This window comes from Typopeltis vanoorti, chromosome 9 (genome assembly GCF_054136105.1).
Source record: "Typopeltis vanoorti isolate ZY-2024b chromosome 9, IOZ_Tvanoo_1.0, whole genome shotgun sequence".
Lineage (NCBI taxonomy): Eukaryota > Metazoa > Arthropoda > Arachnida > Uropygi > Thelyphonidae > Typopeltis > Typopeltis vanoorti.
The window spans coordinates 83,376,144-83,394,860 of record NC_143557.1 but is presented as its reverse complement, the minus strand read 5'-3'; the positions used below and the strand labels follow the sequence as shown (position 1 = coordinate 83,394,860).

The following is an 18,717-nucleotide window of genomic DNA, read 5'->3' as shown; positions in this document are numbered from 1 at the left end:
ACTTCAGAGGTTTGTTATAATCAATATAATATTGATGTTCTTTTATTCTTTTTTCCAAAGAACAGCCAGTTTGTCCAGAATAAGAGACATCGCATTCGCAAGGTATTTGGTAAACGCCAGCCAAAGATAGAGAAAACAGTTTATCCTTTGTAGAAGGTAATAAAGAAGAAATTTTGTTGATAGGAATATATGTTGGAATCAGCTGATACTTTTTCAGACTTCTACCTATAGGTTCTGAGATTCCTGGAATGTACGGAATAGGAACTCTGCGGACTGTTGAAGAAACTGTAGGTGTTGGAACATAATAGTCAAGTATCTGTTTACCAAATAACTTGCGAATGCAACGTCCCTTATTTTGGACAAACTGGCTGTTCTTTGGAAAAAAGAATAAAAGAACATCAATATTATATTGATTATAACAAACCTCTGAAGTCTTGTCTGGCACAGCACAGTATTGACTCTACTCATAGTGTCCAGTGGGATAAAGCAGTTTTCCTCCATAGATGCAGATTCAAATATGAACGCTTATTCAAAGAAAGTTGTGAAACTATCTTACACTGACCGAATTTAAATAGAAATGACTGTATTTCTCTCTCAAAGATCTGGGAGACTTTTATCTTATGTAAAAAACCATTTATCTTAATAGATTAAATTTGTTATTTCTATTATTTCCTAGCATGTGGTAACAATTCTATTTTAATAGTTGACCTACCAAACGTCTTGCTTGTATTCCATGCCTATTACTGTTACAGACACTGAAGATGTACTATTAATTTAGGTACGATATATCTGTCCTTTTACTAATTAAAGATATCACTGTGGTTTTTATGTGTTACTTTATTATTTAATTACTATGCCACAGGTTCCACTAAAAATCAGTACCATTTAAACTTACAGTATTACCAAGAATTCATTAATTTTGCTAAATTTGTGCCCTGTATATGTTAAATGTCCCCATCTGAGGACATCGTTTTTATGTGTCCTCATATGAGGCCCTTATGCATGAGAGAGTTAATGAAGTATTTTTGTCATAAATGTAATAGATAATTTATTCATATAATTATTACTGATTATAGGGCTGCTATAGAAGAAGGAAAAGGAATTTTTTATAACATTCGTAACTTTGTCCGTTTTCAACTCAGCACGTAAGTTTTTTATTGGCTTGTATTTTCTTGGATGTTTAATTTTTATATTAAACATAAGATATTTATTATCAGAACTTACAACAACATAGAATAAATGTTCACTGTAGTGTAAGAATATAGTGAATTTATAGGAAAAGCCTTTTCTTCTACTGCTGAAAAAAAAAAAAATATGGCATACAGTTGAGTAACTGGTGTCTTAGTCTTATCCCATACACCAAGCATTGAGTGTGTCTGAATCATCATCATATTTTCCCCACCACATACATACATATGGCAATGTTTCAAGCATTGCTGTGTAGGTATTGCCAGTTATGGATGCAGTATTATAAACTTCGAATCTGCACTCACTGAACTATTTGTCAGTGTACAAGTATAAGTATTAATTCCATTTTGTTTTGTATTTTGTGTCATTGGAAGTGTAAATCTAATTCATGTTGAAAATCAATTTTAAACTATGGATCAAAGTATCAAAATAACAAGGATAAAAAAGGGGGAGGAGATAATCTAAAGCAAACCATTAGCAACAGCATGCAGACTTCATTACTGTTGGATGTACAATATAGTGCATTTGTTTGCATTAAGAGCAAAAAAAAAAAAGCCTAAAAATTTCATAGCCAAGTAGACAAAGTCTGAAACATGTTCTCTGTTTAATAGCGAATGCATTAAAGCAGAACATCGGTATGTTTGTAGGGGAGGAAAGCAGGGGGACTATACATTGAATGCAAAATGAGAACATGTTATTGACAGAATGCAGAAGATTTGGAAGAAAACCACAGACAGTATACAAAACAAAGGAGAGGACAACATAAAAATTATAAAAAAATTGCATAAACAATGGAAGAAATAAAAGAAGAGAACTAGGAGGATATGAATTATGAGAAAATTTATAAGAATTAAATTATTATCATAATAGTTTAAGTTTAATATATTATGATAGATTAAATTAATGTCATTTAGCTGAAATCTTCATGATAAACATATGCAATCTGTCCCAAGAGAAAGAAAAATAACCTAATCTTTAAAATAGAAATTAGACTTGAAATTGTATACCAACTTACATAACTTCACCATTGAAGAAAATGAATTGATAGAAAATCCTATTCTACATACTGACTCGAGCAACAAGCCAGATTTCGCCATTTGTCTTAGGCATGGAAAAAGTAATGGAAAGCCAACATGCATTAGTCAACTTTCTAATTGATGGCCTTGATCATGTAAGATAGAGAGGGAGCACATTCAATGGAAAACTGGTTATCATGTATTGATATATTTCTTATATTTATAAGAAATGTAAATTAAGGAAATAATAAATTTAGTTTAATCCTTTATCCAAGTGTGAGCAAACAAAGTTTGTGCCTGAAAATATCTTCAGGACTGGGGTAAGGTAGTACAACACCGGACAACTCGTAGCAAAAGTGGAGCAAGCTAACATCACTCCTATCTCAGTATCTCGCATAATGCAAAACACATCTCCTTGCAGATATGAATAATGCTATGCATTAAGAGAAGGGCCACTACCCAGACTAATTTCGACCTTTATTGAGGTCTCTTCAGTGGGAGCCAGGCCCAGAAGTGGAGCTACCAGGCAGAAGCAATACCGAGGTCCTATTTACCTATAGGAGTTGCCAAAAGGTGTGCCACCTTTTTATTAAATTACTCTGGATTTAGAGAAAGATGTTGAAAGTTTATACACATCTGCAAGGAGATATGTTTTGCATTATGGGAGATACTGGGATAGGAGTGATGTTAGCTTGGTCCACTTTTGCTACGAGTTGCCCGGTGTTGTACTACCTTACCCCAGTCCTGAAGATATTTTCAGGCGCAAACTTTGTTTGCTCACACTTGGATAAAGGATTAAACTAAATTTATTCTAGTCTAACCAAGTGAAAAATAATCTTTTAAATTAAGGAAAGATACACATATTGTGTAATTGTGGAAATAGAGAAAAAGTTAAATTGATTCTTTATTCCTAAAGTATAAAATCTTTAGAATAATTTTTTAATGAAACCACACAGCCTTTAATTTTTTTTCTCTTTGCATTTCTTTAAATCAGTATTTCTCAACCTTCTTTCATGCGTGTGCCATTTTTTTAATATTAGTTTTTGTGGTGCACCCCCCCCCCTCCCCCCTGTGCAATTCTTGTGTTGAGACATTGACAAAACCCTTAAAAGTTATCAAAACAAAAAAAAAAAAAAAACTAGGAATTAATTAAAATTTTTAAATATTAATACAAATTGAAATATGTCATCAAATCTTTCGAAAATTGTATGGATCTGGCATCACTTCACAGACCGTTGAATTGTATTGGCTGTTCAGAAACATTTGCGATTTCATTACAGGAAGTCTCGAATGTCCTGGAAATGTTTCTGCGAGTATAAATAAGGCTTGAAATGGTAAGACGGCAGTAACACTACAGTAGTGACCAACAGTGAGAAGGAAGTTGATGGTCACCATTATCTTACTCCTATTTGCAATGACTGTGATACATGGTATAAAAAAAAACAACCTTTTCTAGTGTAGAAAAATGGATAAATTTTTAACTGGACATAAGTGGGCATCTGATTACTGTGGAGCGATAACATCAACAAATTCAGGTTTACAGAATATATTCCAAAAGTAAAATCAAAAACGTATGCAGCAGAATATTTAGATTTCAGTTTTACAAAGACTGAATTAAATAATGAAGAAAGATCACTGTGTGTTATTTGTTTGAAAATTTTGGCAGCTGATAGCATGAAACCTAATAAACTTAAAGACATTTGGAAACACTTCATAAGGAGTATGTTAACAAACCTCAAGAGGCCTTTGCTGCCAAATTGAAATGTTTTGAAAGGCAAAAATCTAGCATTAAAAAAGCTTTGTCTGTATATGAAAAAGCTTTACTTACAAAGTTCCATATAAAATAGCTAAGTGCAAAAAGCCCATTAGAGAAGACTTAATTCTGCCAGCTGTGATTGATATTGTGGAAACTATGCTCGGAGAAAGTTTTACTAAACAACTGCAGTGCATACTGTTGCTCGGTGAATTGGTGATATATGTAAAGATATGCAGCACCAACTTTTGTCGAAGCTTTGTGACCAATAATTCTTAATTCAGCTTCATGAGGCAACAGATAGCAACAAGGACTGTCATTTAATTGCTTATGTTCGATTTTGCAATGGATTATCAGCAGTTGAAGAGTTATTGTTTTGTAAACCAATAGAACGAAGAGCCACACCACTTGAATGGTTCAAAATATTGGACAATCTTATATACAAGACAAACATACAGTGGAAAAATTGTGTTTTAATTTGCACTGATGGTGCTTGAGTTATGTTTGGAAAGTTTAAAAGTTTACAAGCCCTTGTAAACTTTTAAACAACAGTTATAACCATGGTGAATTACATAAAAATGAGACCCTTAAAATTAACATTGTTTTCTGAACTTTGCAAAGACATGGCTGGAGCAGAACATTCAGCATTACTATTTTACTGCAAGACAAGATGATTATCACAGGGTAAATGTTTACAACGTGTTTACGAATTAAGAGACAAAATTGCAATCTTCATCATCAAATTCCTGACATGTACCCTCAAGGGCTGTACAGGATATGATAGTACTACATGAAAAATTTACATCATTACTAACTTCCTATCTACAATTTTTCTCCAAATCAGTCTGTTACTTGTCAAGACTCCAACATTATCAGATCTTATATTTCTATCGTCTAAGGCACTTTGTACAGTATCAATCCACCTATATCTTGGTCTTCCTCTGGTTCGTTTTTCTGCCAACCTGGAAGAGAACACTTGTTTTGCTAATCTTTCCTCGCCCATTCTGTTTAAGTGACCATACCACCTGAGATTAGCTCTGCTAACACATTCCTGGATGCTGACAATGTCAAGTTCTTTCCTAATATCCTCGTTTTTAATATGATATTGCCATTGATGCCATCTGTTCATGCCTCTAATCTTTCTCAGGACTCTCATATCTGGTGTCTCTAGTCTTTGGTCAAGTGTTTTACTTCTGACCCAGCTCTCAGATCCATAAGTTAAAACTGGTTTGAAGACTGTCTTGTATACAGCTAATTCAGTGTTCCGACTAATTTCTCTCTTATTCCATATGAATTTATTCAATTGACTTCCTACCATACCAGCTTTGTTGATTCTGTTGTCTATTTCCATATTTAATTTACCATCTTCACTAAAAATCATGCCTAAGTAGGTGAAATGTTTTACTTGTTCCACAGGTTCCCCGTTCACAACACAGTTGACATTTTCAATAATTCTACCTATTTTCATTGTCTTTTTCTTTTTAATGCTGACCTTCATACCATGTCTAATACAACAGTTATTCAATTTAGTTAGGAAATCTTGCAAACTTGTAGTGGATTTATTTAGAAGTATAACATCGTCTGCATAAAGCAAAGAGCTGACATTAACATCTCCAATTCTGATATCATGTTTAATACCACTTTCCTTCATAATGTGATCCATATAGATAATGAATAACAGAGGGGATAATGTACATCCTTGTCTCACACCAGATTTAACATTAAACAATCTTCCTGTACTTCCTTCAATTCTAACTGCTGGATATAATGCCCCATTGACACCATATAACTGTAGCACATTGAATAGCTTTTCTCTCTTGGCACACCTTGCCATATGCCTTTTCCAGATCAACAAAACTTAAATACAGTTCTTTATTATTTATTATATTCCCATGATTTCTCAACTATCTGTCGTAATGTGAAAATCTGATCCTGACAGCCTTTATTTTGCCTGAATCCAGTTTATTCTTCACCAAGCTTTTCTTCCACAGTTCTTCTGAACTGTTTCTCAAGTATACTTGCATAGATCTTGCCAGAAACACTCTTCTTCTTCTTCTGCAGCTTCTCCCACTTAAGTGGGGTCACTGTTAATGAGGAGTCTCCTCCACATCCTCCTGTCTTGGGCTGTCACCACATCCAAGTTCTTCATCCTCAAGTCCTCTTCTAACAGCTCCCTCCATCTCTTCTTTGGCTGCCCACACTTCCTCCTTCCTTGCACATCCATTTGCATGACCCTTCTTCCCACATTTTCGTCCTCCCTCCTCATCACATGACCAAACCATCTCAACCTTGCCTCCTGTATCTTCGCTCCTAAGTTCGTAACTTTCATTGTTCCCCTCACATAGTCATTTCTCAGATGATCCTTTCTGGTCACACCGCACATCCACCTAAGCATTCTCATCTCTGCTACTTCTTTGCTACTGATGTTATTTTTCCTCAGCGCCACAGTTTCTATAGCATACATCATAGCTGGCCTCACTACTGTCCTATAGATTTTGCCTTTCAGATTGATCAGCAGCCTCTTATCGCATAACACTCCAGCCATCTCTCTCCAATTCCTTCAACCCGCTTATATCCTGTATCCCACTTCCTTCTCAGCTCCTCCATCTTCTTCCACTGTTGAACCTAAGTATCTAAAGTCCCTCTCCTCCTGATGACATTTCCTTCCAGCTTCAGATCTGTCTCCTGGCCACTGCCCACTGTGCAACACATATACTCTGTCATACTTCTGCTCAGTTTCATACTTCTCTCTTCCAGTACTTTTCTCCATCTTTCCAGTTTAGTTCCCACTTCTTCTCTTGAATCTGCATACAACATTGTCCAAGGCGCATCTTCTCTCACCTCCTCCGTCACCACCTCCATCAGAATGTTAAACAGAAATGGACTTAATGCTGACCCTTGATGCAAGCCAACTGTTACTTGAAAACTTTCTGTCTGTCCCAGACAGGTCCGAACACTTGTCTTCACATTTCTGTACATCTCCCGCACCAACCTGACATATTTCTCCGGAACCTTCTTCTCCCTCAGACACCTCCAGACTTCTTGCCTTGGCACTCTATCATATGCTTTCTTCAGATCAATAAATGCCAGATGTAGCTCCCGTTGTTTCTCGCAAAACTTTTCCATCATCTGCCATAACCCAAAGATAGCATCTGTTGTTGATCTACCGAGCATGAAGCCAAATTGTTCTTTTGCAATCTCCACCTCCTTCCTTAATCTTCCATCAAGAACCCTTTCTAGGATTTTCATTGTGTGGGACATCAACTTTATTCCTCTGTAATTTTTACAGTCTTGTGCATCCCCTTTACCCTTGTAGATGGGGACAAGAGTACTCTCCCTCCATTCCTCAGGTATATTTTCCTGTTGGCAAACTTTCATGAACAGGTCCCACAGCAGGTCAATTCCCTCTTCCCCAAGTGCCTTCCATGCCTCCACTGGAATCCTGTCGGGCCCACCGATTTTCCATTCCTCATCCTCTTCATGGCCTCCGTCACTTCCACTCTACTGTTCTGCCCAACTTCTCTGTGAGTCCTTGCATTTTCCTCATTCAAAAGTCCCTCAAAGTATATTTTCCATCTGTTTCTTATGTCCACATCCCTCCATAATACTCTTCCTTCAGCGTCTTTGATCTGCCTCACATGTAAGATGACCTTTGCTGCTTTATTTCTACATTTCGCTAGTTGGTAAATTTTTCTCTGTCCTTCCTTTGTTTCTAATGGATCATACAGATCTTGATATGCCATGGCCTTCGCCTGTCCTCTTCCACTCTTGACTCATCCCACTTCTGCTTTGCCTTCCTCTTAGTTGTCACTGCCACTTGTACATTATTATTCCACCACCAACCCTCCTTCTGCTCTCTAATCTTTCCAGATGTGTCACCAAGCACCTCAATTGCACAGCTCAGGATTACTTTTGAATTATGTTTCCACCAATCTTGTACACTTTCCAGTCCATCCAAAATCCTCTCTAACACCCTCTCCCTAAAACGATTCCTCACACTCTCTTCTTTTAAGCGAAACCACTTAATTGTCTTCATCCCATGGCTTCCAGAGGTTCTTATCTTCAATTTTATTTTAAAGTCTTCACACAGCAGTTGGTGTTGCTGTGCCACTTGATCTGTTGGAATTACTTTACAATTTGTCACAACCTTAAGATGTTTTCTTCTAGTCAAAATGTAGTCAATTTGTGAACTGTTGTTACCACTCCTAAATGTTATCAAATGTTCTTCCCTCTTATAGAAAAACGTGTTCACAATTGCCAGATCAAACGCTACTGCAAAAGTCCACAACCCTCTCTCCTTCTTGGTTCATCATTTCCACTCCGTGGCCACCATGCACCCTTTCACAGTCTCTATTCTATCTCCCCTATGTGTCTGTTCAAGTCTCCTCCGATAATCACCATCTCATTTTCTTCCAGTTCCCTCATTTCTTCATCTAACGCGTTCCAGAACTCATCTTTCTCCTCTGCTGTACAGCCAACTTGCGGGGCATATACACATAATACAACCACCCGCTCTTCTGCAAGACCCAATTTCATTCGCATGTTCCTGGCGTTCCTTCTACCCACTTCCAGTACTTCGTCATTCATTCTGCCACACACCATAATTCCTACACCATTTCTTCCCTTGTTATTCGCTCCAGAGTAGAACAATTTATATCCATCTCCCAGTTCCTTTGCCTTTCCAACGTTCCACCTTGTCTCCTGCACACACAAAATGCCCAACTTCCTCATCATGTCAGCCACCTCTCTTCAACTTCCAGTCATGCTTCCAACATTCAGTGTTCCCACTCAAAACATCCTCTCCACCTGCTGCACTCGCTTCTTTAACTGCACTCAGTAGGGAAATACCTCTGTAATTCTCACATTCATTTTTATTTCCCTTTTTATATATCGGTACTATTAGAGCTCTACTCCAATCATTGGGAATTCGTCCCTCTGGCCAGGCTTTCTGAACTATGCAGTGGCTGCACTTCTGGCTGCACCACCACTATGCAGTGGCTGCACCACCACACCAGCATTTCTGATCGAATATCATCTATTCCTGCTGCCTTTCCACATTTCAAGCCTTTGATGGCTTTTTCTACTTCAAGTATGGATATGTATTCCTGACTGTATGCCTGTTGAGTGTTTTTTACCACTGTGCTATCACTGCTTGTTTCATTTAGCAATTTTTCGAAGTAATTACTCCATACTTCAAGGATATCTTTTTCTCCTGTTTTCATGTCACCTTTATCATCTCTAACTCCCTTTACAGCACTCTTTTCTCCATTTCTTAGGTTCTTCAACAACCTCCAGAATATCTTACCACCTTCTTGATATTTATTTTCTATGTTCTTGCCAAAGTCCTCCCATAACTTTTGTTTAGGTAGTTTTACACAGTGTTTCGCTTTCTTACATTTGTCTCTGTATTCTCTAAGCGCACAAGCTGACTTATTTACCAGGAACTTTTGATATGCTTTCTTCTTTTCCTTCACTGCCTCTTTAACTTTCTGTGTCCACCATGGAGTTCTGATTTTTCTATCCTTGCAGACAACCTCACCACATGCCTCTCTGGCTGAATCAATCAGGGTTTTCTTCAAGGCTTACCACTGAATATCCAAGGTTTGGTTCCTGTTCTCAAACTCTTTTATTTTTTCTTCAATAATCTTTGTGTATTTTAGTCTACAGTTCACATCTGAGAGCTGCTCAACTTTTATTCGCTTTAAAACTTTCTTACATGTTATTCTTTTCAATACGAAATTCAGTTTTATCCTGCTGAAGACTAAATAGTGATCGCTTCCAATTTCAAATCCTCTGTCTCTGGTGTCCTGCATTAAGGAGAAAACATCACTATCAACAATAACATAGTCAATGAGACTTTTCTTATTCCTTGCTTCTTCACTCCTTGTGAATTTGTGCACACTTTTATGTTGGAACATGGTGTTCCAACCAAAATTCAAAAGGTATTTGCCATTATTATTAGCTTTGCTCCTTTCTCCAAATTTTCTCAAAATATTTTTGTATGTCTAACAATCATTTCCTACTCTGCTATTTAGATCCCCATCAAGGACCAACTTTTCCTTTTTCATTGTCAGTTGCTTTTTCTAAAGCATCAAAAAATTCCTCCACTTCTACCTTAATAGAACCTTCTGTGGGATCATAGGCACAAATAAGTCTCATTATCCAGTTTCCCATTCTGATATTTGCCCACATCACTCTACTTGAGACTGCCTGCAATTCAAGAAGAATGGCAGGCAGTCACATTTTCTAACCATCATTTTCTATATTGGTTTAAGCCAATAAGAATACAATTTGGTCGGCTAAATCCCAAATTGCCAGCCCATCCTCATTCGATCAGTGTCCAGGTAGATAGCCAACAGGGTGCACCACGAGACGGCGAGGATTGTACATTAGGTCAGAAGCTCTGGTCGGTTCTCCCCATTCCTTTAAAGGCTATAAAAATATAAATATAGATGCGATAAAAAACAAAATATAGATCTCAGTTATATATAGAAAGAGAACTAAGAGTGTCAGTTCCAATGTTTCACCATCATATGAAAAGCTTTGTTCTGCAACACAGGCCCAAGGAAGCCATTGATTTTTAGATTCCTTGTTATTATTTAGTTTTAATTAGTTGCTCGGTATATTTTGCAATATTGATATGTTCCTGTAAGCGTAACTTATTATTCAATACAATGGATTTTATACATTTTATTATTTTATTTTCAGAGTGTATTTTATGTTTTTGTTTTTATATTGTTTTTGTTTCAATAAATAGTTTCATTAAATGTTTTTGTTTCAATAAAGTAGTTTTTCCTTTGATTTCCACTTTCTTTGCACCTCCCCCCCCCCTTTGATGGAGAGGCGTGCACAATAGGTTGAGAATCATTGCTTTAAATAGCTGGAATAAATAATTTCTCTTTACTTTCTGCTTAATAAGTTGCAGTATAGCACAATATATACAATTAACCATTGCCTGCCTGCAAAATATTTTAATCAAGAAAACATATGATACATAATATTGCAAATACAAGTAATATACTGTTTATAGAAATAAGTTAGTTTAATAAAAATTTGTATTTTCCCCACTCACTGAAGAATTTTTAAAAATTACATCTAATACAGTTATAAATATCGGTGTGCTGTGGGGAATCCCTACAAGTTTTTGTTGAACACTAAAGTTCCATGGAACATGGTTTTTAAGAAATATAACTTTAAATGACCAAAATTCTTTGTTATGCATGCAGACACAACACATTCAGAATAATTCATATTTGTTTCAGGAATCTAAAATATGAACTAAACATCAAAATGGTAAAAATAAAAACAACTTCTATATTGTTATTTTCTTATGTATTCTTATAAATTAAATGGAACTAGAATGCTATAAAAATACTGACGCTAAAAATCTATTGTACGGGCACCTCTGTGGAGTCCAAAGACTCATTGCAGGAGACCCAAACTATCCACACACACAATCTGTCATACCTCTCCTTGAACCCATTAACAGATAAAGCACTCACAACTGACTCTAGCAACCCATTCCACTCATTGACAACTCTCCAAGCAAAAATTCTAGCCCTTACACCATTACTAACCATACCTTTATTCAAATTCCAGGGATGATCCCTTCTTTTGTTGCTGAACAATGGCTGGAACCTCTTGTTCCAGCCATTGTTCAGCAATTTTGTGCATCAATCCTATAAAACCCTTTAAAAAACTTAAATGTTTTTATCATATCCTCTCTTTTTTTCCCATTAACCAACTTCTGCAATTTTCACACCCTCAATCTGTCTTCATAGGGAACAGACCACTCACCAACTTGGTCACTCACATCTGGATCACTTCTCCACCACTTCCTCATCCCCAATAAACCTAGGAGAGAGACCAGACTTGAGCACAGCAATCCAGATGTGGATATATCAAGGCATTATAAAGAGGAAGAACAACTTCCTTATCTCTACTTATTAGCATGTTCTTCAATAGCCAAGTAACCTTATGAGCAACCTTAGCAATAAACTTTAACTCTCTGTTTACCATCACTCCTAAATCTCTAGCTTAATCTATTTCCTGGAGTACAGTGCCATCAATGTGATACACAGCTTATAATCTACTTATCTGAAAATGCATGACTTTACATTTCTCCACATTAAACTGATCTCCATTATCTTTTGCCCATATTGACAGCTTATTTAAATCATCCTGCAAGTTCTTTCGCCTTGATTATCTATTACTATACCTTATTTCGTATCATCAGCAGACAACTGAAAATATTTAATTTTAGGTTATTTCCTATATCATTTATGTACAAATTAAACAGCAATGAACACTAGTCACCTGTTTTATCCTCGATTCTACTCGTCTATATACCACTTTTTGATATCTGTTCAGCAGCCACCCTCTTATCTACTTAACCAGTATCATATCCATCCCCATTTATTCTGATTTGCATAACAAAGTTCCATGTGGTATTCTGTAAAATGGCTTTGCAAAATTCTGCAGAATTATCCTGTAGCAATTTCCTTTATTCAACTCTGCTATTACACTATTATAAAAACTGTTAATTACTAATGCATGACCAACCCCTCACAAAGCCATCTTGCCCCTTATATAGTACCATATTTTTATCCATCCATTCCTGAATTCTCTTTTTGACCAATTTTTCCAATACTTTTACCACCTCACCTGAGATTGATCTATAATTTGCAACTGCAGTCTTAGAACTTCTCTTGTGCAAGAGAATTATTTTGCCCTCTTTCCACTACTCCCTTGGAACTCTACAAGAGCTAAGACTTAAAGAGCCTAGTTAGAGGCATTGCCAGTTTCCTTGCACATTCTTGTAAAACCTTCTAATCCCACAGCTGTATTTACATTGAGATTCTGCAATATCCTAAGAGCCTCCAATTCATCCACCTCTGTTCTCACATTAGTATCTGTCACATAAACCTCACTAAGATGATATACCCTTGCAAAGTGATCACTCAGTAACTCAACTATTTTATCTGCTTCTGTCACTTCGTGAACATCACTCATTAAGGTTAATCTTCCATAGTCAATTCTTCCTCTTACTTGCCACTTAACGAAAGAATTGGCATACTCGTCTAGATTTTTCTCGTAATCTGATTTTGCCATGCTGGTCACCTCTCTTTTTAGAGCCTTGTAGTGTTCGTGAGTTTTTGCTGGTCATCTTTCTCTTTATATACCTTCCACAGCGTTTTCTTCTTCTGCAGCTCATGCTTAATGATATTACTCATTCATCTAACTCCTACCTGATTAACCCTCCTCACTTTAGGTATACAATTTAATATATTTCTTCTTCTAGATGACCTTTATCTATTTCTCATGCACTACTAACATCCTTACCCTGCAATGCTTCATGCCATATCACAGATTTAAGCTTCTTCCTAAGCTTGTCATAATCATCTGCCTTGTAGTTCCACATATACCTCTTCTTGACAGAATATTCCTCATGTTGTACAATCTCCCAAGTCAAGATCACATGGTCACTTTCACCAATCAGAGGTGATATGGTCACCTTGGTTATGGATAGCTCTTCTGATCCTGTGACCAAGTCCAATACTCTTTCATCTTGAGTCCCCTCCATCACATGCCTCAAGTAATTATCTCTTAGTAGGTATATAAATTCCATTTCCTTCCTGCCATGTGCTCTCTCTTCCATCCAGTCTATATCTCCATAGTTGAAGTCCCCCATAATAATCACTCGATCTGTATTCATTGTACTAATTTGCCGATACATGTCTTCCAGATCATCCATGAAACTTCCTGGCCCATAGCAATAATCAACTATATATATATTTTTTTTACTGGCCCAGATCTAATACCAGACTGCTTCAAATGAACAGCCACCCTCCCACCTGTCTGTTATTCTTTTTTCTACAATTCGTCTTCTATTATCAGCATTACCCCTCCTCCAGCCTATATTCTCTATCTTCCCTGAAAATACTAAACCCCCTCACATTCTTTCCCTGTAACTACATCATCTGTTGCACTAACCAATGCCAAACTCCCCTTCCTCTTGTTCCAGATGCTTCTGGCATTAATATATAGAAACTGCGGCTTCCTTTTAGGTCCCTACCCACCTTTACTTCACCCTATTCAATAGGGTAGTCAATTCAGGAAGTATGGATGCCTTCACATCCGTACTTCCACATCATTAGAATCATGGATGCCTCCACCCAAACTCACTTGCTTCCACCTTAATTGCTTAAGTTTTCCTGAAATTGTGCTTCAGCATGCTTGATGAACAAAGCTCTTTCTAGATATCTACTACTAAAATCATTTAGATGCAGTCCTTCAGCATTGTACAAATCCTTCTTTCCGTCAAACACAGATCCTCAACTATTACATCATTCTTTCTACACAACCTACATATAGACTCATTAGCTAGGAATGTCCTTATTCATTCTCCTCTTCTATCATAGAGGATAGAAACTTACAATCTTCACCGTCCTGCTCTTCAGTTTTGCATTTTCTAACAACTCCTTTACATCTTCTCTCATAGAATTCTTCTCGCCTCTCAAATCATTTGTGTCAACCAAGGCAATCATTTCCTTTGACTTTTTTGCATTTGGATTTGGAATCATGATTAATACCGTGAAATTTTGCATCTGGGAAACATGATTTTGTCACAGTTTCATTAAGTACTCCACTGATCATTGACTCACCGTATATAATTTTCTCCTTAACTTGCTTTCCTTTTTTTTTCATTCAGTCTTTATTGGTACTTCAGCCCACCTGCTTCCTCCTCTTTTCAGGCTCTGCTAATCTCTTGCTGCATCATCATCATCATCATCATACGTATCAAGGATTTAGGCCTAGTATGGCCTGTTCCGGCCTTAGAAGTCATCGTTGAATCGTTTAAGAGGACGTCCTGGTTTTCTTTTTCCTAATAGCTTGTACTTTAAGGCTTGTTTTGGTAATCTTTCTGTTTTCATTCTTTGAACATGTTCCATCCATCTATGTTTATATTTTTTAATTTTTTCATTTACTGGTTCTTGGTTTAATTCTTTCATAATATCTTAGTTTCTTTTGTGATCAAATGGGGTATACTTTGCAGTTTTTCTCATAAACTTCATTTCTGCTGTTGTTAATCTTTGTTTGTCTTTTTGTTTTATTGTCCAGATTTCGCTTCCATACATTAAGACCGGTAGGGCTAATGTATTGTAGACTTTTAGCCTGGTTTGTTTTTGAACTAGGTTTGGTTTAAATATAGAGTTAATTACTCCTGTTATTTTTAAATATTTTGCAATTTTTATGTTTATATCTTTTTCATTTTCATAAGTGATCATACATCCTAGATATCTACTACTAAAATCAGGTGAATTCATTAAATGAATTCACCTGATCTAAGATCTTGTTATCTAATACTATTTTAGTTCTTGCTGGATCTTGTCCTTTAAAGGCCATAGTTTTTGAATTTTCCATTGATATTATCATACCATAATCTTTGGATATCTCATTTAGATTTAAAACAGCTTTCTGTAAGTTATCTTCAGAATTTGTAATTATTATTTGGTCGTCTGCAAAGAGGAGAGTGTTTAAGTTAACTGTAGGTGAAAGTTTAATTCCTTGATGTAAATTTTTACTCCATTTTATTATTATTTCATTTAAGTAGATATTAAAAAGAGTTGCTGAGAGGGGACATCCCTGTCGGACCCCTTGGTTTATCTCTCTTGTATATGATAGCTCATGATTTAATCTTATTTGTATTTGATTATTTTCATATATACTTGTGATGGCTTTTAGGATATTATTTGGTATTTGTCTTTCTTTTAATATGTTAAATAATATGTTTCTTTTAACTTTGTCAAATGCTTTTTCAAAGTCAATAAATGCAATATGTGTTTCTAAATTATATTCTCTTCTTTTCTCTATTATTAATTTTAGGCAGAAGGCTGGGTCTATACATGATCGTCCTTTTCTAAATCCATTTTGTACCTCTAGAATAAAGTTTTCGGAATATTTCATTAGTTTGTTATTTAAGATTCTGCTGTATATTTTGTAACATGAATTTAGTATACTGATACCTCTATAGTTTTTAGGGTCATCTCTATTACCTTTCTTAAAGATAGGAATCACAATTGCTTTTTTCCATTCTATTGGGGGGATACCAGTTGAGTAAATTTTATTTAAAAATAATAAGAGTCTTCCTTTGAATCTTGTTCCTGCGTATTTATATAGTTCTGAACCTAGCTTATCTTCTCCAGGTGATTTTCTGTTTCTTGTTTCTTTCAGGCTGATTTCTAATTCTTCTTCAGTTATTTCCTTTTCATTTTCGTTAATTGTTTGCCAGTTGTCTTTTTTAAAATATTTGTCTGCCCACAGTTCTGTGTAGTAATTTAGAAATTCTTCTAATTTCAATTCAGTGTTTAATTTTATGTTTTCTTTGGTATCTGCATTTAGGTGTTACAAAATCTTATATACATTGGGTCTTATTTTATATAAATCATGTTCTAAATTAGAAACAAATTTATTCCATGATTCTCTGTCTTTTTCTGACTTCTCTTTTAGCTATGGCTCTTATTCTTTTATATTCTATTTCTTCTTCTAATCTTTTACTACTTAACCATTTGTGATAGGCTTCTTTTTTCTTTTTGATTATTTCTTTGATTGTATCATCCCAGATCTTCAGTTTTTTTCTTTTATTGAATTTTTTGGTCTTTCCTAAGCTTTCGTTTGCTGCTGCATTTAGTATCGTTTTTATATTAAGCCTTTCTATTTCTTCATTTTGTTTTATTTTATCTAGATACTGGTTAATTCTTTGTTCATATAGCCATTGTACATTTGTGTCATTCAATAGTCTAGTTTTATAAACAAATGTTTCAATTTTTCTTTCTGTTCTTGTTACTTGTAGCCATTTAGGTGGTAATCTTAATTTTATTTTAACAAGGAAGTGGTCACTGCTTATTTCATATCCTCTGTGAACTCTAACATCTAGTGAAATCTCTTGCTGCATCTGCAATTTTTCACTTTTGCTCTTTGTCCTGTGTAGGATAACAATCAAACATACTATTTCTTTATTAATGTCCATTTCATTTTCCTCCATTTTCATGGGCACGTGTTTGGCATTAATAACATCATTTTCTATCTTACCGTCAGTACTGTCCACTCTACTAACATTTGCAGCATTCTCATCATCTAATATGCATTCACTCACTCTTGAAACATTTAATACATTCTCTCTCTCTCTCTAGTTTCAATTTCCTTCCACATATCCTTTAATTTTCTCACCAAATACATTTCACACAGACACCACTACACATAATCTTGCAATTCAAATCACCTGACAACGTGCTCTTTGTAGCCATTGCCCTACCGCACATTGGTGCCATACCGAATATCATATTTAAACAAAATATATATATATATATATATATATATATATATATACATATACACACACACACACACACACACACACACACAAGGTTTACTTACAAACTATATAATTATAAATAGCTCATTCAATCACACACTCATTTAAAACAAAAACTGCAATCACTTAACCCAATATTTTCAACTAAAATATGAAAAAGTATTTAATAACTTGAATTTAATAATTCAGTTGCTGAATTATAAATTCAAGTAATGGGTGACCATGCAGACTTTTTTTTGGGGGGGGGGTATAATAAGTGGCAGAAAAGAATCAGTGATGTGAATAGAGGGAAGAAAGTGTTTTTTTTTTTTTTTTTTGACATCTTAGAAGAGAACCATCTTATTTCTATAGTTCTTCCCCTTCAGCTTGCATTAAGTTTTTAAATAAAGCCTCTCTTCTTTAAAACTATCCATTTAATAAAATAACACATCAACGTATCCCACCGGTGCCTCCGGGGGTTCTTAAGGATCAAAGCTAAAGAACTGAGAGGAGACCTCAACATAGCCTTCAAAGGAAGGCAGAGAACCAAAGAGCACTTCTTACCTAATGTCCAATCCTCACCTTCTCATGGTGCACCCTGTTAGGTATCTACCTGAATACTGAACAGACGAGGATGTGCTGGCAATTTGGGATTTAGCCAACCATATTGTATTCTTATTGGCTTAAACCAAAATTTCAAATGATGGTACAATATGACAAAATTTTATGCCAGCTGGGGCGTCGTGTGGTTAAACAAGGCCCTTGTTGTTTTCACCAAGGAACCAGGGCAAACAGTGAAAAGTCAGCTACTGGAGCAAATCCTAAAACTTACCCCAACTCAACAACGCCAGAGTTCAAGATCGGTACTATCAACATAAGAAGCCTGAATGTGCAAAGAAATGGAGCTTGCTGAGGAATTGTATAAGTACCAGATCAACATAATAGGGGTGACTGAAACAAAAAAGACAAAAACTGGTGATATATTTCTGAACAGTCAATACAAAATGTTATATTCAGGCAATGACAATCAAGGAAAACAAGAAGTAGCCATATAGTATTCAGCACTAAATACGAGGCTAATCTTCTTGAATAGCAGGCAGTCTCAAGTAGAGTGATGTGGGCAAATATGAGAATGGGGAACTGGACAATGAGACTTATTTGTGCCTATGGTCCCACAGAAGGTTCTACTAAGGTAGAGGTGGAGGAATTTTTTGAGGCTTTAGAGAAAAAGCAACTGACACAATGAAAAAGGATAAGTTGGTCCTTGTTGGGGATTTAAATAGCAGAGTAGGAAATGATTGTCAGACATACAAAAATATTTTGGGAAAATTTGGAGAAAAGAGCAAAGCTAATAATAATGGCAAATACCTTTTGGATTTCTGCTCAGGACATGGACTGGTTATTAC

At 35.8% G+C, this 18,717-nt stretch overlaps 1 protein-coding gene across 3 annotated transcripts in view; it reads left to right on the top strand.

Moving 5' to 3' along the window:
- The window catches only part of SPoCk (secretory pathway calcium atpase), a 518,064-nt gene that overhangs the window by 398,256 nt on the left and 101,091 nt on the right, over positions 1–18,717 (top strand). For all 3 annotated transcript variants that reach the window (XM_090398525.1, XM_090398527.1, XM_090398526.1), the window contains exon 19: positions 1,077–1,145. In XM_090398525.1, the coding sequence (XP_090254651.1) occupies positions 1,077–1,145 (69 nt within the window). The remainder of the gene's footprint in view (positions 1–1,076; positions 1,146–18,717) is intronic.